The sequence below is a fragment of the Populus alba genome, chromosome 15, assembly GCF_005239225.2.
Source record: "Populus alba chromosome 15, ASM523922v2, whole genome shotgun sequence".
Classification (NCBI taxonomy): Eukaryota; Viridiplantae; Streptophyta; class Magnoliopsida; order Malpighiales; family Salicaceae; genus Populus; species Populus alba.
Window position 1 is genome coordinate 1304332 of NC_133298.1, and position 23369 is coordinate 1327700.

Genomic DNA, 23369 nt, shown 5'->3' on the forward strand with positions numbered 1-23369 from the left:
CAAGTACATTATAATATATTTACTTTTCAGGTTCTACAAAGCCACAAAATACTTAAAAAAGCCAATCTTCTAGACTTCATTTATCCCCGGGGCTAATCTTACGGGCACTTTACTCTCCTAGTTATTAAATATCATTCAAGAAACTAAAAAAGAATGATTATTAAAAAATTTAGAGAGGGATTTTACAAGTGAGTTGTATACCAGTAAATAAAAATCTCCAATAACAGTAGAAAAACTTGATTCTTCAATTCAGCAAACCATTCCTCCTATATCAACCCCTCTCAATAATCCATGCTCGTACTCTTCCCTCTCAAAGCTGAGACAATAAGACAAATGGAGGGAGAGCAACATGAAACTATGCAGCTAAATGTGATAAAGAAACTAGCTTCACTAGGTATTATGATGGTAGCAACGAAAGAAAACACTAATAACAACCGAGTATCTTAACAAGAATACCCACCATGAAAAAGAGATGTGAGACAACTACAAAGTGACAAGACCAAGCAAATCATATTATCAGTGTATAAGAAACTACAAAATTATTACCTCAGATGCCTCCTTCGTTTTATCTGTATCTATTCAAAGCATCAATCTTTCTCCACTTCTTCCCAACGCATCCAGAAAAATTGCCTATAAGAGTGAAAGCCTTCCAAACAAAGTAATAAAAGACTAGTTGCCGTACAGGGGTATATTATCAAGTCATTCTTTTATAAAAAAAAAATTGAAGTGAAATGTGTACGAGGCAAGAGTTATACATGCACACAAATACAAGTTCTGTATTGTGGTTCAATTTCAAAGTTCAAGCAAAACACAAAAAAGATTTCTGTTCTTTATAATAGGATTTTGAGGTCCATCCTCTTAACCTCCATAAATCTTTAATGTCATTTCAGTTCTTTTCCCATGCAAGTGTCTCAGATGCAGGTATTAAAAATGAAAAAGAACAACTACAACGAAATTAAACTACAATTCAGCATACGAGATATGTGATCCACCTGCTCCAAACTTTTCAAGGTAAAGATAATGGATAGAACATATAACAATGATGATCAACTGAAATAAAGAAGGAAAAATAAATGATACGTATTTTAGCATTCAAAATATGTTGCTGATCGACATCCCAATCAAAAAGGATTTCTAGTATTCAGTATTTAGCTGAAACAGGATTTTAAAGGTTGCCTCGAAGATAAACAAAAAATTATCCTAACTGTATTGTATTCTTCAAAGAAATTTATTATTCAGTAACATCTCCTCATCCAAGCTTTAGTTTTCTCTAAAATACTCTCCAATGTGTTCTCAATTTTTTTTGCAAGTTTCCACTCCAAGAAACTCGGAGTACTAGGAGCATTAAATTTGAATCACATTATTAGTCTCATTTAAATTGAAAATGACAAAATCAAGGTGAGGGGCCTTTTCGCTTCAATATGTTCATTTCAACCACACACATAATTTCCCAGCTGATTTCTGACAATTTTACCATCAAGAATATCTGACAATGGTTGAATTTTAAGTGATTTACTTTAGAGGTTCTAAAAACCATAGAATCCGAAATTATCCACATAAAAGATATATTTGACCATCTAAATGTTAGAATTATAGATAGATAGATAGATAGATATCTTTTCTAGGTAGTCTTGACACAATACCATAACAAGCCAATAGCCATTTTATCCATCATATCAAATTGAAGTAATTTAAAATACCAGCAAACACATTACTGTTAACAACCCCACAAAGACAGATGTGCGACCAGTAAATCAAGCACTCTCACATGCCTCAAAGAAAATATACAGGAAATTAGGAAAGAACCTGAATGCTTGGCTGAACCGAGGTGCCATGTTTATGCAAAAGTAGGTCTACAACCATACAAAGAAGGAAAAAAGAAAGCATACATAACCCCATTTTTCAAATTCTAAAAAAAAAATGAAAATAGAGAGAAAAAAGACTAAACCTAGGATGATTTTAGCAATTAATGACCAGGAATATTTTATAAATCATAGAGCAAGCGATCAAAAAGGATAAATAATGTTCATGACCTGAATTGAAGTTTCTTTTCTCAAGACAATCCTGCAAAAAACCACATAATCAGACTAAATAATCAAACAAACACAACAGAAGAGAGAGCAGAAGATAAAAGAAAAGAAGGTTAACAAAGAACGAACTATTTAAATTCTAATTCAAAATGGAAATTAAACAAAGAAATAATAACTAAATAAAAGATAAAATCTTAAGAGCGTGAACCTTCAATCATACCTTAGAAGCGAAGCTTGATGAACGATCTTTCTTAGGGTTTTTCTTGAAGAGAGAGAGGATTTTGAAAACCCAGAAAGAGAGGCATGAGAGAAAGATGAAGAAAGGGGTTTCCTTTCTTCGTTTATATACACACAGTTTGGTTTGCTTGATAGAAACAAAATATTTGACCGTTGGAAGGGACTTCCTTTGTTGAGACGACGCCGGTTTTGTATAGGTAAGTTAAAAAAAGAAGAAGCAAAGGCCCCACAGGGCCCGTGTTTCTTGAAGCTCATAAATGGTATTGATTTAGCCCATTTTTGGACTCTTCTCTCTTCCACTTTCTCTTTCATTTCAAAGCAGAAACACTGAAACTCGCCCACAGTGAGTAAAAGAACTACGGAGATGAATGTGATAAAGAGACTAACTACACAGCCCTATAGGGGAATTATGAAGTGGGACCTTTCTTACAGTTCATTTCTAATCTCTTTTCCTTCTCACCATCACAATAGAGGTATTGCTTGCTCGCTTGCTATATATTGTCTCAGAACAGGTTATATTTTTTCTTGTATTGAAACTTTATTAGACCCTTTTCTAGCGATAATATTTGTAACTTAAGACCCTTTACTGAGCTGATAATGATTCCCTTAAAAAATGTTGCAGATTATGAAGTGTAATTGTTGTCCTTAGTGAATGATTCTAAGTTTAGACCATTTTGAACCATGCAAAACCTCAATGGATATCAAAACTGTGACGAAAAGGCACTAAAAAATTATTACATTTGGTTAAGGAACTAGTCCATCTCTTATGGCTTCTTTGGTATCGAAACATGTGCACTGTAACTGCCATATTCTAGTAAAATTCAACTTCTCTAGGGCTTATTTTGAGCTTCACCTAGATGAACATATCTGGTTGAGATGGTCTAACCTTGTACTTCAATTGATCGTATGCTAATAAAGACTTGGTCAAGGAAAAGCATGATTGAATTTTTTTAGGTTTCTAATGTCTTGGGTTTCCATGTTGGGGAAACAACTTGGCGTGAATATGGGCGCTAATTTGTCTAGCACTTGGTACGTTTCTATTAATGATGACATAGGTGGCCATAACATATGATGAAAGAACTTTCCTAATTCTTTGTTTCTATTTGTTTGATTTTCTTGTATTATTACATGCACTATGAAGAGGAACTGCTCAAGTCTGGAAAGCTAGATCACATTGGAGAGTCAATTTGTCTCAAGTTAAAAATAATAATGCTTAAGCCATTGTAACTCTCCAAGTATTGTATATTAGACACACATGGAATAGAGACATGTGGAAAACAATGTGAAAGATAATAAAAACAATTGGCAATATCAGATGTGATTTGGTAAATGCGGGGGCAAGGAAAGGGTAAAATGATGGTTTTGTTCTTGCTGATTTAAATGAAACATTAGGTTTTCTTTTATGAATAATGGATTTGTTGAATCAGAATTTGATAAGGTGTAGATTTCAGAAACTACAAAAGTAGTTTGGAGCTCAATGAATGAGAGATCTTTAAGTATGACTGGGCTATACAACATGCAGGTAGTGCAGAAATGTTTTGGAAGATGATCTTGTTGGAAGGCTGAACGTTTTTGTTTATGAACTTCCAAGCAAATACAATAAGAAGATTCTGCAAAAAGACCCAAGATGTCTCACTCACATGTTCGCAGCTGAGATCTTTATGCATTGGTTCCTATTGTCTAGCCCTGTAGGAACGCTCAATCCTAAGGAAGCTAATTGGTTTTATACCTTGTATATACAACTTATGATTTGGCTCCAAATGGCCTTCCTTTGCCTTTCAAATCACCACGAATGATGAGAAGTGCTATACAACTTATTTCTTCAAACTGGCCTTATTGGAATCGGACTGAAGGTGCAGACCACTTTTTTATTGTGCCACACGACTTTGGTGCATGCTTCCACTATCAAGTGAGTAAACCTTTTTCTTTTTATTTACCTTCTCCTGTTTCCCTTAGCTTCCATTGACAAGTTTTCTCAATGCATTTTGATTTTTGAATCAATTGACCTAAATATGTGGTTTCTTGAAGAGCTTTTGAGGCTTTTATCCTTCTGGTATATCTAATTATTGATATATATTAGTAATAAAGTGTTGCATTCTAGTAGTTTCTTTTTATTTCCATCAACTCTTAATTTATGTTCCTCTATTCTTTTTCCTTTTTGTAGGAAGAGAAGGCTTATGAAAGAGGAATTCTTCCCTTGCTCCAACGAGCCACCTTGGTGCAAACTTTTGGACAAAGAAATCATGTTTGCTTAAAAGATGGCTCTATTATAGTTCCTCCATATGCTCCTCCACAGAAAATGCAAACTTATCTGATTCCTAAAAAAACACCTCGGTCAATATTTGTTTACTTCAGAGGATTGTTTTATGATGTAGGAAATGACCCAGAAGGTGCTATGCAAGGTAATTCTCACATAGTTCTCACATGTTTAAGAAAGTGATTAGATGTTCAATTACTTCAACTCGTTTCCATAGAATGTGAGGCTTAAGTATATTTTCAAAAAAAATATCAACAGAAATGGAACCTTTGTGGTATGGGTTATGAAACCAGAATCATGACCCTTTCATATTTTTCAATTAGAATGAAAGTAGTCAAATACAATATTTGGACTTCTTCATTCAATTGTCAAGCTAATTGGAAGACAGAATACATTTCATGTTTTAGCAATGATCCTATATGTGATAGAGCTTAAGTGGAGATCACCGACCAATTTGTTTCATATGTTTACAGAGGTGCACGAGCAGCAGTCTGTGAGAACTTCAAGGACAATCCACTTTTTGACATTTCCACAGAGCACCTAACAACGTACTACGAAGACATGCAATAAGCTGCTTTCTGTTTGTGCCCCCTTGGCTGGGCCCCATAGAGTCCGAGATTGGTTGAAGCAGTGATATTTGGCTGTATCCCCATTATTATATTATTATAGCTGACGACATTGTTTTACTCTTTGCTGATGCAATCCCATGAGAAGAAATTAGGGTATTTGTAGACGAGAAAGATGTTCCAAATTTGGACACCTTGCTCACTTCCATTCCACCTGAAGTGATATTGAGGAAGCAGAGACTGCTTGCAAACCCTTCGATGAAGCAGGCAATGCTATTTTCACAACCTGCTCAAGCAAGAGATGCTTTCCATCAAGTTTTGAATGGACTTATTCGAAAATTGCCTCAAGTGTTTACCTGAAGTCAGGTGAGAAGATCTTAAACTGGGCTACAGGCTCAGTCGGTGACCCGAAACCTTGGTAGCAGTCTTAACTTGATGCTTCTTGAAGAAATTCTTAGCAGCCTGCCCCTTAGTCCTGCCAACAAAGCTGGTTTAATCAAGGTGGCTAATTTCACAGAAAGTGTAAGTCATGATTTTGCTTTCAATGTGTTAGATTAAAAGATTAATTCTGTATGTTTAAGGGAGTGGCTATTAGTTGTAATCTGCCATGGATGAAGAAACTTCAAACATGAAACTGTTATATGTTTTAATCCCCTCGATGGACGACTTCATTGTAGCATATAATTATCTCATGCTGTTACCAAGTCTTAAACATTGGCTAATTTGGTCTGGAAAATGTTCTCTGTTCTATTTCAAGTTATTTGGGGATTCACTAATATCACTCCAGCTTTGAAACACAACTTAAATTCATTAAAAGCAATGGGTTAGAACCCACATGAGCTAAAAACTGGCATGTTCTTTAATCTGGAGCATTGTTTTTCTTTTGAACTGCATGTGCTAAGACCTCCCTGACCTTTTTCCTGGGTGGTCATGCTCAGTGATTGAAACAGTACATCACATTCCTAGGACCCGTCGGCCACCGGACCAATGAGTGTGTTGATACCATTTCTTGATACCATTTAACCTAAAATAATAATAGTGTAATATTTAATAAATCCTCTCAAGAAAGAAACCTCCCAATAAAATATCTCACACTCAGACCTGAAATCCGGTAACATTCAAAAAATATATTTTTTAAAAAAATCCTTTTAAAAAAACCAAACTTTGTAAAATTCCTCTGAAGAAACTAAAACAAATTACCTGAAGGAATCATGTAAAAAAAAAAAAAAGCATAGAGAAAGAGACGTTATGGTTTAATAAATTAATTTTACCAAAAGTTATATACATGTACCATAGAATTGATCATAAGTTAGGAAATGACTGTATTATTGGGTCACACAGCCCGAATGAGAAAATTTTTAGTCTTTCAAGAGGAGCTTTGATAGTGTGCTTACCGAATTATTAAAAACAAATTCGATATTATTGTTAAGAATATAAAAGAATCATCTTACCTAAATATTTTAAGTTATTAGATATAGTTTGAAGAATAATTTTACATGATTTTCAAGCTTTTCGGGAGTTCAATGTTCAAGCATCTTATTGCAAGAAATTCAGCTAGAAGATACTACTTACCTCAATGATATTCAGTTTTTTCTTTCAAGTGTCCAAAAAATGAAAGAAAACTCCGCCATCATGAAAAAGGATAACCAATTCAATCTTGCAAACTACATCTTTTTACTATTTAGCATCTTTTCTTTGTTTGGTACCCAAAAAAGAACCTAAAGTTTCCCAAAAAAGAAGGCAATCTCTGTCCTAGCCAACTACCCCATATCTTATGTAATAATGATTTGCAAAGTTGGTCAGACATGCTCTAAAATAATAAAAAAAACCTCCTTAATCACCCATCAATCTCTTAAAATTAAGATTTATGAAGACATGAACGATGCTAGTAAAACTCTCTTTTAAACAATGTTTATTTAAATTATCCAAGTTGTCATTAATTAATTTACTTGCTAGTAAGTCCTTCTTATTGTTATTATTACTATTACTACTAAGACGAACAAGGCTAAATAAATATCAAAATTATGAGCCATATCTCAATTAAAGGACAAGGCTAAATAAATATCAAAATTATGAGCCATATCTCAATTAAATTTATCTTGAAGAACTTGGATTTCCAAAGGTACTTAGCAATTGAGTTCTTCCATCCACATTTTCTAACAGATTTCATCAAGAATGCACATTCTATGCAATGAAAATGATATCATTAAGGATGACTATCGTTGAATAGGTTATCTATTCAAATTTCTTAAATTTTTCTGTGTTTTGAAGATGCAAAATTCCACTAATGTAAGGCAGAAACTTATTAGTAGTAAATGGTAGTCACATGTTCAAACCTTTGGGAAGTTTAGTGCTCAAACATCATATTGATGTTCAGAATTCCTTCTTCGAGTGTCCAGAAAGCGATGCCTATTGTCTATCAAGAAAAGAAAAAGGGGGGAAAGCGACTAGTTTAAAGTCTCTTCATTCTTGCAGCATCTCTTTTCTTACTATTTTGCATCTATTCGTTGCTTTGTACCCATGACAGGTACCAAATTCTTGCTTGTACATGTAACTATGGTTTGCAAAAGCTGGGAATGCAAGCTTTAAATTAAAGGAGATATATCCCAGAATTCACTTCCATATATTAACTTGTAATGCATCCCATACCTTTTCTTTGTTTGCTGGAACAACAATATGCAGCAACTCCTATTTTATGATACCTTACCCAAAATCTACTGCAGAATTCTTTTCTCATAAGAGTCTTTTCGCTATTCATTTTAAGAGATTTTTTCAAAGATATCCACATTTTCTTTTCCATCTTACAAAACATTTTTTTCAAGGGTTCATCGAGAGAAGTAGTTTCCACTGTTGAGGAAAAGATGACAATGCTTAAAAATTTGCCTGAAGAAGTCTTAAATTTATGGAACAATTGGGAGATTCGAGGAATGGTTTTGCTTAGTCTCTTACTACAAACCATCCTCATCGTATTTGGTCCTTGGCGAAAGACCAATGCCAGAAGCTGGATCAGGATTCTCGTATGGTCTGCATATCTATCAGCAGACGTGGTGGCAACTGTTGCACTGGGTAATCTAGCCAGAAGCCAAGGAGATTCATCAGGTGACGTTTCAGAGAAAGCAAACAATTCCATCCAGGCATTTTGGGCACCTTTTCTACTCTTGCACCTTGGTGGCCCAGACACAATCACTGCATACTCGATTGAAGATAACGAGTTGTGGTCAAGGCATTTACTTGGTCTTGTAGTCCAAGTCGGGGTGGCTTTTTATGTCTTCTCAAGGTCCTGGGGTAGCGGTATCCTCTCATTCATAGCGATCCCAATGTTCGTTGTTGGCATTGCAAAGTACGTAGAGAGGACTTGGGTGCTCCGGTCTTCATGCTCCAAGAGTTTGAAAAACTCTTCTCTCTCAGATTTTTGGGATTCTTATAATCGTACGGGAATGGCAAAAACTCCTCCACAAGACCACCACCGAGATTATCTTCTTCAAGCTTATGTTTTTTCTTACATATCCAAGTTTATGATGCAGGATCTTGTCCCTGGCATTCTTTCACTAATAATAAGCCGGGAGCTGTTTTCCGAGAATAAAGCAGACGGTGCCTTCAAGGTGGTAGAGGCTGAGCTTGGATTAATATATGATATGCTTTATACTAAAGCGCCTCTGATTTACTCCCGTGCCGGAATCATTCTTCGCTGTATCAGCTCTCTGCTCTCTGTTACTGCGTTTATTACCTTCCAGGTCAAGATTGACAAGCATGACTACTCAACGACCGACATTGCAATCACGTATTTATTGTTTGCGGCAGCTGTTTTTCTCGAGTTTTATGCTTTTTTATGCCTTGTTTTGTCTGACTGGACAATGATTTGGTTGATTGGTAAAGGAGGGAACGCCCTGACAAGTGCAATTTATTCTCAGCTAAGGAAGTTAACTGGAAGCAAGAGGTGGTCGAGATCCATATCACAGTATAACCTGATAAGCTCTTCCATTAAAAGCGAGCCACCTAAATGCTTGAAATTGCTGGGAATCGATGAAATGAAGAGGCAGATGCATGTGAATTGGAAAGATTTGAATGTTGGACTACAAGGTCTTATTTTCGAACATCTTCGAGAGGAATCTCGGAAGATGAAGGAAGATTTGAATGTCTTTGATAAAAATGTCAGAAGTAAAATAATAGGTCAGAGGGGAGATGGTGTGCTAGAAAGAGAGGGACTGTTACAGGCGTACAAGTGGTGCACGACTGAAGTAGAATTCAGTCGGAGCATTCGTGCATGGCATCTCGCAACAGATATTTGTTATCGTGTTGATAAAGATGGAAGCAATGTCTCCAAAGAAGATGAAGCAAGCAGATGCCTATCTGAATACATGATGTATCTTTTGGTGATAAGACCAAATATGCTCTCTAAAGGATTCGGTGATGATGAGGAATATCAAGAAACCTTGCAAGAATTGCAAATTTTGCAAATTTTGCGGGGTACTAATGATGATAAGGAAAATCAACGTGTCTTGCGAGACTGGCACAACAGTGAATCACTTGGTTATGATGATGAAGAGTTTCAACGTCGCTGGAAACTAGAAAAGTCAGTGTTAATCGGTGTGCATAGGCTCGTCAGGCAATTGCGTTCATTGGAACCTGAGAAGCGATGGAGGATGATAAGTGAAGTTTGGGTAGAAATGGTAGCATATGCAGCAGCTCACTGTCCATGGAAAGAACATACTCAACAACTGAGAAGAGGTGGAGAGTTACTCACTCATGTCTCCCTTCTCGTGCTACATCTTGGCTTGAGCGCACAGTACGAATATAAAGAATCAGACATTCCTTTTCAAGTACGTAGATGGATACTGCATTTTTCTAGATGTCAGAATAAATAACAAATCAGATTATTTCAATTTATATATGTTTGTTTAATTCATTATTTTGGAAATTCCACTTGAATGTTTTCATTTCGTTTTCTTCATTTTTTTAATAAAGTGATTTTAATTGGATGTCAATTAATTTAAAACGGTTGGATCGATGATGGTTAAGAGGTTATACTAATTCTATGTATACGGCCAAACTCTACTTGTTATATGCTGCCAAATCAAATTTCTACTTCAAATTACATTAAATCAATCCCGGTATATATGAGCTTCAATTCTTGAGAAATAAAAGAAAATAATACATCATCTCAATAGCTTGCTAAATACCATGTGTTTCTCTGTAATTACACTAAAGTGTTCTTATGATATTTGTTCCAGTATCCCGTGAGGGTTGAAGTGAATGGACGGACCGTACAGACCGAAAATGAAGGCAATGTGACACTTAGACGGGTAAGTATACCAAAAATCCTTTTCAAGTATATTCTATTTTTTTAGGTGTCAGAATAAAATAACAAATCAGATTATTTTAATTTATATATGTTTGTTATATTCATTATTTTGGAAATTCCATATGAATGTTTTCATTTCTTTTTCTTCATTTTATTAATAAAATGATTTTAATTGGATGTCATTTAATTTAAAACGGTTGGATGTGGTAAGAGGTTATACTAATTCTATGTTTCCGGCAAATCTCTACTTGTTTTATTGTAATTTTGCCGTTTAAAAAAATTGTAAAGACTGAGAAGCCCGTCTGCCCAAGCTATTTTTCTTTTGTCCTTTAAGGGTATGAATGTAAACACGTTGTTTTTGCCAAAGATAAAAGAACCCTTTTCCTGAAGCCTAATTTAATTAACACCAAAGTGTTCTTATGACATTAATTATAGCTCAAAAATTCATTATCATTTATGATCCTCAGATTATTAATGAGTCTAGTCAATATTGATTCCCTCATGTCAAAGAAGAATTTGGAATAAATGATTAATATTATATATTTGCTTTTATTAACCGAAGACTACTTGAATTTTTGACAATAAATTGAATAATGTTTCACCGCAATCTTCAACAAAAACAAAAAGGTGGATCAAGAATATCGCAAGGCTAAAGACAAATATTTGAAAGGTATTGCAGCCATGTCAGGATCGAATCCCGATAAGGTATGTTCCACTTCCATCTTGATACTTCAAAACCTTCCAATTTACCGTATAGTTTCCATTTTTTCTTTTCTTAAATAAGTATCAAAACTTTCAATTTTCCTTACATTTCTCTTTTACTTCCTCTCACATATTCCCATATATGTTATTATATGTCATAAAAAACATTCCCAAAAAAGAAAAGTTCAAAAACCAATTTTAAACAACAAATTAACTTTTTAAGATTAGGGTAACATTGGTAATTCTAAAAACTAGAGAGATAATATTGAAAAAGTTTAAACTATAGGAGTATAAGCAGAACATTAATTAATCTATATATACAAAAATAAAATTTACCTAATAATATTTTTGTATATCATATATGTTATTCAATATGTTTATTTTAAGCCAAGTTATGTGACTTATAAATCACCATTAGAGGCACCGTATTTGGGGATGACAATAAAATATTTAACGCGCTCTTTCAGGATTGCTTCTAAATTCTATACATCCATCCATAAAAAAAAAGAAAAAAGAAAAAAGGATAGGAATAACTAAATATATAGGAAGATGTGTCTAGAATCACACTAAATCATTGGTGTCTTTTTAGTAATTTTTTTTTTGTAATATTATCCCACGAGGTTTTGTCTCTTTTTTTTCAAAGGAAAAGACAAATTTAAGACAAAGTCAATTTTCCATGCTTTACACTTTGCCACTCTTTCTCTTCCGCTAAATTCAATGTCAAAGGCCTTTAATAGTCTCTGTCGTCTAACTAATAATCTTAATATTATAAGCTATTTTTGATATTCACGTTCTGTTGTTTTATTTTCTAATAGTACATTTTTTTTATTTAGTGTTGCATAAGTTTTTACACCACACATTCTTTTATTTAAACAAGGTTGCACTTACTTTGATAGCAAGTTTTAATCAATTAATATCAGAAAATTAGTCAGATTACCTCTATATTTATTGAAACGAGAAATTTAATTGAAATTTATGAGACTTCTAATTTTTATTTTTAAATAAGAATAATTTGCATAAATTAATCAAATATTTAAATAAAAGGATAAAAACAACTAAAATTAACAATAAAAAAGTGATGATCATATTTGATAAAAAAAAATATCAAGGGATGAAATTCAAAGACAAATTAATTTAATCAAGGATTCAAGACCAAACACACCATAATCAAAAGAATAAAAATAAAATCTAATACAAAAATCAAGTGTAAGGGTATGAAATAAAAAAAAATAACTCAATAAATTATTTAAGACCAAATACATTTTAATTCAAAGAATGAGAACCAAATCATATATAAAAATTAAGTGCCAAGAGATGATAAAAGAAATATATAATGTATTTTTTCTTGCTTTCAAGGACAAATAAGTCATTACACTGTGGTAAAAAAAATATATCCGGTTCATTTTGTCCTTGATAAATTTTATAATGACTAATGCATTCTTTGTTTAAGGTAATTGTACCTCTAATTGCAAGCATAACCATTTTTTTCATAAAGGTAAAAGAGTAAAAACAATATGTCTAAAAGCATAATAAATCACTGGTGTCTTTTTAATATATATTTTTTGTAATAGTGATGCCTTTGCGTCTAAGAAAAAATTGGAATAAATAATTAATATTAGATACTTGTTTTTATTAACGGATGACTACTTGAATATCTGATAATAAATTCAATTAATATCACAAGGAGGAAGAAGAATATTCCAAAGCTAGAGACAAATATGTGGAAGGTATTGCAGCCATGTCAGGGTCAAGTCCCCATGAGGTATGTTCCACTTCCATCTCAATACTTTTAAACCTTGTTTTTGTTTTTGCAAAAGATAAAAGAGCCGCTTGCCCAAAGCCTTATTTTTCTTGTTTTCATGTGCAAATCATTTATGATACTGTAGCAAAAGATACATGTCTGGACCATTTTGTCCTTAATAAATTTTATAATAACTAATGCATTTTTGGTAAAGGTAATTATACGTAACTCTTATTGCAAACATAATATTTTTTTTAATAAAGATGAAAGAGTAAAAACAATGTCATAAATCACTTGTGTCTTTTTAGTATTTTTTATTTAATATTATCGTATGAGGTTTTCTCTTTTTTTTTTTTCGAAGGAAAAGACAAATTGATGACCTGTTAATTTTCCATGCTTTGCACTTTGCCACTCTTTCTCTTCCGCTAAATTCAATGTCTTTAATAGTCTGTCTAACTAATAATCTTAATATTATAAGCTATTTTTGATATTCACGTTGTGTTGTTTTATTTTCAGAAATACCTTATGTACATTTTCTTTATCTAGTGTTGCCCAAGTTTGTACACTACACATTTTTTTATTTAAACCTTTGTTTATTTTTGCGATTTAAAAATATTTTTCAAAAAATTTATTTTATTTATTTTTTTCTTTACTTTAAATAATTTGTTTTTGTATTTCTAGATCATTTTAATGTTTTGATGTCAAAAATAATTTTTTTTTTTAAAATATTATTTCAATATATTTTCAAATAAAAAACATTTTAAAAAACAACAATTATAACACTCACAAACACCCCTTAATCAAGGTTGCACTTAACTTGCTTACTCCGAACAACATGCATGCATTGAAAGCAAGATTGTACTTAATTTGGTAGCAAGTTTTAATCAATTAGTATCAAGAAATTAGTCAAATTACCTCTATATTTATTAAAATGAGAAATTAAATTGAAATTCATGACACTTCTAATTTCTATATTTAAATAAGAATAATTGGAATTGATTAATCAATTATTTGTTAATTACTAATGTCGAGTTAACAATGTTGCTATTTTGAAGAGGTTGAAAGAACTGGAAAAGATTGTGGAAGATACAAAGCGAGATCTTGAGTTTAAAAAGCGAGAGCATGAGCGCGAAGAGCAAGTGCTTAAGGTGCTTGAGCGCGAAGAGCGAGTGCTTGAGCGCATGCTTGAGCTTGAAGAGCAAGAGGTTGAGCAATTGAGATCTTATTTAACAACATCAACTCCACATCAAGGAATTGATTCACTTCCAAGAAGCTTGCCAGCACAAACTCATGGTCAAGGGACTGGCCAACCACCATCAAATAATGAGATCAATTTAAGCATGGAATAAAGAGTACTAGATTTTGTTATATTGTGTCCATAATTATTTAAGTGAATTAACTTAATAAATAAGTTCCTACTGGCAATTGTGTTGGGCTTAATTTTGCATGCATGTATTGAAAAAGTTGCATTGATGGCTATTCATTAGTGATTGTGTTTAATTGTATTTATAATTTACCTTTGCTTTAAATTGTTCAAGCTGTTGGGTGGACTATCATCCCTTAGTTAGCCTTTGAAATGTAATTACAAAGAGTTTAACTTACTAATTGCAGATTTGTGGAAGAGCTATTACATCATTACGTCCTTATGATGATCCATTCAGCTTCTTAGACCAGTTCAAATACTTATTTAAAAATTACGAAGTTTCTATGAGGTTAATATATCAATTTAAGAACATATAAATACTGATTCATTTGTTCTTAAGTGCTAGTTGTTGGCGTGAGTCATCAACAGATGAAGGTACTCCTTGCCTCAATGATATTCACTTTTTCTTCTTTTAGGTGTTCGAAAAAAATAAGAAAGAAAACTCTTAAAAGAAAACTTCTTTCGGGAGTTCAATGTTCAAGCATCTCACTGCAAGAAATTCAACTAGAAGATACAACTTACCTCAATGATATTCACCTTTTCTTATTTCAAGTGTTCAAAAAAGGAAAGAAAACTCTGCCATTAAGAAAAAGGATAGCCAATTCAATCTTGCAAAAGTGCATCTTTTTACTATTTAGCATCTCTTCTTTGCTTGGTATCCAAGTTAGTGCACCTTAAAGTTTTCAAATAAAAAAAAGATGAAGACAATCTCTGTCTTTCAGGAAATCAAATGGCAACTAATTTAAAGTTTCTTCCTTCTTACAACTACCATATCTTATGTAATAATGATTTGCAAAGTTGATTACACATGCTTTAAAATAATAAAAAAACCTCATTAATCACCGGATTAATCTCTTAAAATTATGATTTATGAAGACATGAACAATGCTAGCAAAACTCTATTTTAAACAATGTTTATTTAATTTATCCACATCATCATCATCACCATTAATAATAATAATAATAATAATAATAATAATTAGTATTTTAGAATTGTGGAAGCCAACTCAAAAGGACAAGGCTAAATAAATATCAAAAAAATTATGAGTCGTGTCTCAATTAAATTTATTTTCAAGAAATTGGATCTTCAAAGGTTAAAAACTTCACAATTGAGTTCTTCTATCCACATTTTCTAATAGATTTCATTAAGAACGCACATTCTATGCAATGAAAACGATACCGTTAATGTGAAGGAAACATGATGTTTTTCATTCAAATATTTTCCTAATTTTGGAGATGAAAGGATAACATTTAAAACTTTTATTGAAAAACAATTTCTTAGAGCATTCAATTGAAACCCACCATATAATTAGGAGTCTAATTTGAGACCTTTTTCCTTTTCTTTTCATCGTAGAAGAATTACCACGCTCAAAGTCATATTGATTGAATATTGTAGTGTTTTCAAAAACTTTACACCATGCATGCATTTTTTTTATATATAAAACTATTACACTCGAATTTTCGCACTTCTTCCAACAAAAAGTAATAAAATATAATAAAACTAGTCATATTACCAGCTCTGCATATGAGGTGAAAATGAAATTGAAGTTCATGAGTCTCCAATTTTAAAAAATTAAATATAGAAATGATTTGCAATGACTACACAATAGAAATGATTAATAGTTTGCATATTGATAATTGATAAAGTTCATGAGTCACATGTTCAAATCTTTGGGAAGTTTAGTGCAATGCCTATTGTCTATCAAGAAAAGAAAGGGCGGGGGGGGGGGGAGCAACTAATTTAAAGACTCTTCATTCTTGCAGCATCTCTTTATTACTATTTAGCATCTCTTCGTTGCTTTGTACCCATGACAGGCACCAAATTCTTACTTGTACATGTAACTATGGTTTGCAAAAAAACTGGTAATGCAAGCTTTAACTTAAAGGAGATATATCCCATAATTTTCTTCCATATATTATGCTGCCAGAAATTCAGCTAGAAGATACTGTAAGTTTTATCAAAACCTTGAAAAAGGAAAAACAATCATCTCATGGAAGAGATAGATGAAGGCCCCGTATCTGTTTGTTGAAATTCTTCACTTAGTATTTCCTTTACAGAGAGAGCCTTTATATATACACTGACTATTCTGTTTTGTCTAACTAACTGGAAAGAGAAACATGAAGAAAAATAAAAAAGCATCTTCCAGCTAATTCTAGAGGCTAAATATACAAGTAACAGAAAAAGGGAGAATGTACAAAATGTGTGTTATCTATCCTCTTGTGCATGTGATGAGAGAGCTAAATGACTAGTATTATTTTCTTCTTTATTAACTTAAATATTGATGTCCCGTAATACCCCCCCCCCACAAGATGGAGAATGGAGGTTGACAATTCCCAGCTTGAGTAAGTGAGTTTGCAGAAGAGAAGAGGGAAGGGCCTTCGTAAGGAGGTCAGCTCGTTGAAGGTGAGTGGGGACATGCATGGTGACAATGAATCCTTCCAAAATTTTGTCCCGGATGAGATGACAATCGAGCTCAATGTGTTTCGTACGTTCATGGAAAACTGGGTTTGAGGCAATATGGAGTGCAGCCTGATTATCACAGTAAAGGAAGGCTGCCTGAGGGTGCTCAACATGCAGATCAGTAAGGAGAAACCGAAGCCAAGTGAGCTTAGAGACTGTGGCAGCCATAGCCCGATATTCTGCCTCTGCAGAAGACCGAGATACTACGCTTTGCTTCTTTGATTTCCATGAAATAAGAGACTGTCCCAGTAGAACACAGTACCCTGTAACGGATTGACGAGTATTAGGGCATGAAGCCCAATCAGAATCACAATAAGCAAGTAACTCTAAATTGGAAGAAGCGGATAGCAATAATCCTTGGCCAGGCGCAGACTTGATGTACCGCAAAACTTTATGAGCAGCTGTCAAATGAGATTGTGAAGGTTTATCCATAAACTGACTCAGAACATGCACATGATAACTAATTTTAGGCCTTGTAATGGTGAGATAAAGTAATCTGCCAATGAGTCGTCGATATGTGGAGGGATCAAGCAAATAATCGCCTGTATCCTTGCTTAGTTTTGAATTCTGTTCCATAGGAATCTTTACTGGTTTACAGCCTAGAATCCCTGAATCAGCTAGAATATCAAGGGCATATTTTCGTTGGCAAATGTGTATGCCCATGGGTGATCTGGCCACTTCTATGCCAAGGAAAAATCGCAAGAGACCTAAGTCCTTAATTTGAAACTTGTCATGCAAACAATCCTTGACTGCAACAATGTTGGTCATGGAACTCCTGGCAAGAATTATGTCGTCGACATATACAAGGAGGGCGGTGAAAGAAGTGCTAGTGGACATGGTGAACAAGCTGTAGTCAGCCTTTGATTGAGTGAAACCAAAGTCGATCAAGCATGAAGTGAGTTTGGCATACCATTGTTTGCTAGCCTGCTTCAAACCATACAGGCTTTTGAGGAGTTTACACACTTGTCCAGTTGTTCCTTTATTATACCTTGGTGGTTTGCTCATGTAAATCTTTTCTTCTAGGTCTCCATACAGGAAGGCATTGTTTACATCAAATTGATGCAAATGCCAACCGCGAACAACAACAACTGATAGAAGACATCGCACAGTGACCATCTTTGCTACAGGAGAGAAAGTCTCATGATAATCGATGCCTTCCTGTTGAGTATACCCCTTTGCGACCAATCTGGCCTACAATCGTTCCACACTGCCATCTGAATTTCTCTTGATTTTATAGACATACTTACAGGCCACAACGTCTTTTCCAGGAGGTAGATCAGTGAGAATCCAAGTCTGATTCTCTTCCAAGGCTTGCAATTCGGCATCCATGGCCTTACACCAACCTAGATCCTTAACTGCTGTAGAATATGAGGTTGGCTCAACCATGATAGAAAGATTAGAAGAAAAAGCTTGGAACTGTGGTGAAAAACGATCATAGGAAAGATAATTGGACAAAGGAAAAGAACAATTTGAAGAAGGAAAAGATACATGTGCCATGGATTGGAAATCTGAAGTGAGTGCAGCTTGTTGACAGTGAAAATCCTGCAAGTAGGCAGGGGCAGTCCTGTTCCTAGTGGATTTTCGGAAAGTTGGAGAAGGAGAAGGAGTATCATAGTCAATATGATCATAAGAGACATATGAGTGTTCAAGATTGACATCCTGAGGAGTGATAACAGGTCTACTAGAGGAAGATGAAATGTTTGGTGAAGTAGGAGGGCTGTCTATATTTGGTGGAGAACAATGAAAGTCAGATGAGGGATCGGGGCAAGGAGAATACTGTATGGCTGGTGTGGAATGGAAAGAGGAATGCGCTTCACTAGTGGAATGGGATGCTTTGAAAGGAAAATGTGTTTCATGAAAGAGGACATCCCTAGAAAGAAAAACGATCTTACTACTCAAATCCATCAATTTATATCCCTTGACTCCAAAAGGGTAACCCAGAAAAACACACTTTTTACCTCTCGAATCAAATTTCCGTCGCCCATTTGATATGGTTGTAGCAAAATAAAGACATCCAAACATTTTTAAATGAGAATAATGTGGTTTAACATTAAAAAGGACTTCATAGGGAGTTCGATTGTTAAGTATGGGGGTAGGTGTTCTGTTTATAAGGTAGACTGCAGTCAAGATACAATCATTCCAAAAGGATAGGGGAAGATTAGATTGGAAAAACAGTGCACGAGCAACATTTAATAAGTGTTGGTGTTTTCTCTCAACTATCCCATTTTGTTGGGGTGTCTCGACACAAGTTCGTTGGTGAATAATCCCTTTCTCATTGTAAAAATCACTCATCTTGAACTCAATACCATTATCACTACGTATGTTTTTTATTTTATAGTTGAATTGTGTCTCTACAAGGTGGTAGAAAGATTCAATGCACTTTCTTGTTTTAGATTTGGTTTGAAGTAAATAAACCCAAGTTGTTCTAGATAAATCATCTACTAAGGTCAAAAAATATCTAGAACCATCATAAGCATTAGTGGAACATGGCCCCCAAATATCACAGTGTACTAATTCAAAAATACTAGAAGACTTATATGAGCTGTTAGGAAAAGGAAGTCTATGTTGTTTAGCAAGAGGACAAATGCAACAAGGAGAAGTTTTATTTATAAGCAAGTTGTCTCTTACAATAGGATCGTTAATCAATTTCATTCGTGAATCAGAAATATGACCGAGGCGACAATGCCAAAGACCATTCACATCCATACTACTTTTAACAGAAATAGCAACTGAAGGAAAATTGGGAGACAAACATGATAGAAGATCGGTCAGTGATGAAGGAGGGACTGCTTTAGGAAGGAGATGATACAAGCCACTTCTCACTTCAGCAATTCCAATCGTGGTCCAGGTAGAAAGGTCCTGTATAAAACATGTATCATTTATGAAAACCAAACAACAAGTTAAATTTTTAGCAAGCCTTTTAACAGAAATTAAATTAAAAGAGAATGAAGGAATGCATAAAACATCAGGAAGGAAAATCTTATCAGTAAGTTGAATGTTGCCTAGATGTGTGGCTGATACGAAAGTGTCATTAGGCAAACTTACCCTATAAGATACCTTTGTAATGTCAGAAGTAAAAAAAGATTGACTACACACCATATGGTCTGTAGCCCCTGAGTCAATGATCCAGGGAACACTATTTGGCTTTAAAAAATCAACAGAAATGTTACTATTAAATATAATTTTACCAGACATCTTTGAAGGTGTGGCACTGTTTTTGGAATTGAATGAAGTTGGATTTGCCGTGGGGGTTGCAGTTAGAAGACTTTGGGGTTGGATAAGACTCATGAGATGATGATATTGCTCTTTGGTGAAAACCATCTTCTCCTCACTCACCTCCTCCTTATTAGGACTTGTGAACAGAACATCTTGATTGGCAAATGAACTTGCAACTCTTCCCTTGTACAGCTTGTGGCTCGGGGGATACCCATTGTCGCATGTTAAAAAATCCGCGCGCGGCATCGGCTGGCGATTTTTCTCGTTTGTTGCGTTGATTTGGTTCTTTAGAGTCGCCACCTAGTAATTCATTGAGGGCTACTAGGAAACCTGATGTTCTAGTCTTATCAGAGATCGCAGGTAAGGGACTGGTTGTGGTTAGGGAAGGTATTAGCACCCCTAACACACCCTACCTGAGGTAAGCTGCTTTGTGGACTTGATGTGTTGAAGAAGTTTTAAAAATTTTGTTCTTTCATCGAATTCTAGAAAATACAACTTACATGTAAGTTCATAATTCTTTATCCGTGATCAAATCAGAATATTAAATTCTTTTTTATTCTTGCAATTTTATCATAATAAATAATAATAAAAAAACAATCATAAACAAAAATACACCACATTCACTTTCAAGCTTCGTGAACTTGATGTGATATTAAAAATAAAATTTTAACCCAACTCTAAGGCTTTGATAAATCAGTTATTACTTTTCCAGACTGTATGCAGATACATGTTCTACATTTTCATGAAAAATACAACGTGGTTTTTATCTGTCCTTTAGATATTTGTGCATATAAATTAAATTCATTTTTTTTATTTAATAATAATACATAAAAAAAAAATTACAAACACACACAAACATTTTTTTTTTATTATCACTCTCTTTCTTTTCTTTTCTTTTCATTTACATCCACATTTACATAAAATACAAACTATAAAAAATAAACTCAAATTTCACAAATATTACATTAAACAATTTTACAATTACAAAATTCACCCCAAAACCAACTGAAATTACAGGGATAGCCTTCTGCAGGATCTCACGCACCACCGCCACTGGCGGTGCGTGCCACCAGAAAAATCCAACAGCAGGGGGTCTGAATCGCCTTCTTCCCCTCTTCCTTCCCTTGCCGACGATGAGGGCCACCGTTACCTGCAATCACAGAAAAAACGCACAACACAGTTGATTTTATTTTGTTTTCTCCTTCTTCGATCTGCTCTTTCTTCTTCTTCTTCGGTCGGCTTCTCCTCTGCCTCGTCCCTTCTCTGTTATGGGAGGGAGCTGTTAAGTTGTAGATCCTGCGGTGGCCGGCTTCGTTCGTCGGATGGAGAAGCTAGGAGAGGTGGCAGTCAGATCTTTGTGGAGGCCATCGAGGACGGCGCTGCTACGCCTGACACTGAAGACCATGGATTTTTTTTTTCTCGAGTCAACCGCATCTTTTCATTAAAACCATGTTGACCAAGTTTAAAAATGAGTTTCGGGCTGTTTCGGGTCAAAACCGTCATTTTCGACCAAAACCGAGTTCACCGAGTCAATACGGGTCAAACCATGTTGACCAGTTTTAAAAATGAGTTCCGGGCTGTTTCGGGTCAAAAACGTCATTTTCAACCACAACAGAGTTCACCGGGTCAATATGGGTCAAACCATGTCGACCAGGTTTAAAAATGAGTTCCAGGCTGTTTCGGGTCAAAAACATCATTTTCGACCAAAACCGAGTTCACTGGGTCAATACAGGTCAAACCATGTTGACCAGTTTTAAAAATGAGTTCCGGGCTGTTACGGGTCAAAAACGTAATTTTCGACCAAAACCGAGTTCACCGGGTCAATACGGGTCAAACCATGTCGACCAGGTTTAAAAATGAGTTTCGGGCTGTTTCGGGTCAAAAACATCATTTTCAACCAAAACCGAGTTCACCGGGTCAATACGGGTCAAACCATGTCGACCGGGATGAAAAATGAGTTTCGGGCTATTTTTGGGTCAAAACCATCATTTTTCGGTTAAAACCCGGTTTACCGGGTTGATACCTATCGAATGTTTTTTTTTGTGTTTGCGGTTGAAACGGGCTTTTTCTAATACTGATTTGAATTTTTAATTTTACCTATATAAATATTTATTATTATATATAATAAAACAAAATAATAATACAAAATTAAAATTTACAACGGAGTAGTTGTATTATTGAATTAGTATTTGTGTTAATATTTTTTTTTTTTATTAAAGGTAGATGAAAAAGAGTTGTGTTGTCCCCTGCTCAGTGGCTATAAATAGCCACGTGAGCAGGAAGAATGGGGGGAGAAAAACAGAAAAGAAGAGAAAGAATTGATACACTGTGATTTTTTTTTTGTAGTTTTTCTTCGCAAGGCTAGGATATTATTTAAAAAAAAAAACAATTTGAAAAATACCAAATATATCCCGACTCATCTCAGCCATTGAAATAATCCAAGATTTAATCTCGTTGCGCCACATCATCCGGTGCACCGAGCTTTCGGTGCACCGCGTCACACTAGATCAACACCCAGACAATTCGGGCCGTCCGATCAACCTGCAGATCTAACCAATCACAGCCATACGATCGTTTCATTCAAGAACCAACGGTTAAAATCCTCCCGCGGCACCGGAGTACCATGCACACGTTCACACCGTAGCCAATCTCAGAGCCTCTCTCTCCTCTTGCCGACGACTCTCTCTCTCCTCCGATCTCCATTTTCCGGCCGTATCAAGCCTCCGAACCACCACAGAAAGGTATCTACCCTGGTGTAAAGCAAAACCCCGGTGGTTTTCATAGTTTTCGCCGCCTCATCTGGTCGGAAAAAGGCCGCGATCTTCGTCGGCCACCAAAGCTTCAAGTCGTCGATTCTCCCTCGTCAGCCATCAACGCACGTCGAGACCACCACCAACAGAATCCTCGACCTCAGATCTACCAGAACAACCATCGGTTTGCCAGAAAGCTCGCCTGAAAATCTAGCCGCCACCAACAGTAGCCACACGCGCCGCCAGTGTTATCATTCGTGGGTCCAAAGCCCAATTTTCAAATATAGTTATACCTATATCTCAACGATATCAAAATATTTATTTTTATAAACAAATATTGTTTGTCGACACGTTTTTTTTTATAGAAAAGGACCAATGTAAAAAAAAAAAAAGTTTAAATACCAAACAAATATGGATTATGTCCATAATTTTGTTTTTTGGTAACTCAGACTTAAATCTCCTTTTTAGGGTTAAACATCAATATTTTAGACAAGTCTCCTATTTTTAGGGACTGATGTCATTTTTAACATGTCTCCTATTTTTAGGGACCGACGTTAACTATTTTTTAAAAATAAAAAACAAAATTGCAAATAAGCTCAAAATATAATAGCATTTAAATCAAATAAAAAACACACAAGTAAATGTAACCTTTCTCTTGAAAGGATGTTTTAAGGGTGGTGTCTA

The 23369-nt window shown here is 34.7% G+C and overlaps 2 protein-coding genes and 1 pseudogene across 2 annotated transcripts in view; 2 read left to right on the plus strand and 1 right to left on the minus strand.

Moving 5' to 3' along the window:
* Window positions 1-2409, minus strand: part of LOC118059531 (uncharacterized) — a 17254-nt gene extending 14845 nt beyond the window's left edge. Inside the window, exons 1-3 of the mRNA XM_073404826.1 lie at window positions 2251-2409; window positions 2034-2064; window positions 1807-1853 (exon numbers count right to left, since the gene is read on the minus strand). Coding sequence (XP_073260927.1) covers window positions 1807-1835 — 29 coding nt within the window. The 5' untranslated portion in view covers window positions 1836-1853; window positions 2034-2064; window positions 2251-2409. The remainder of the gene's footprint in view (window positions 1-1806; window positions 1854-2033; window positions 2065-2250) is intronic.
* Window positions 2410-3803: 1394 nt separating this feature from the next.
* LOC118059532 (probable beta-1,4-xylosyltransferase IRX10L) lies at window positions 3804-5512 on the plus strand (annotated as a pseudogene).
* Window positions 5513-7951: 2439 nt separating this feature from the next.
* On the plus strand, window positions 7952-14184 carry LOC140954642 (uncharacterized). The gene is made up of 5 exons (XM_073404976.1): window positions 7952-9910; window positions 10322-10393; window positions 11020-11097; window positions 12779-12856; window positions 13891-14184. Exons 1-5 carry the CDS (start codon window positions 7952-7954, stop codon window positions 14182-14184), a joined length of 2481 nt encoding a protein of 826 aa, XP_073261077.1.
* Window positions 14185-23369: the final 9185 nt, after the last annotated feature.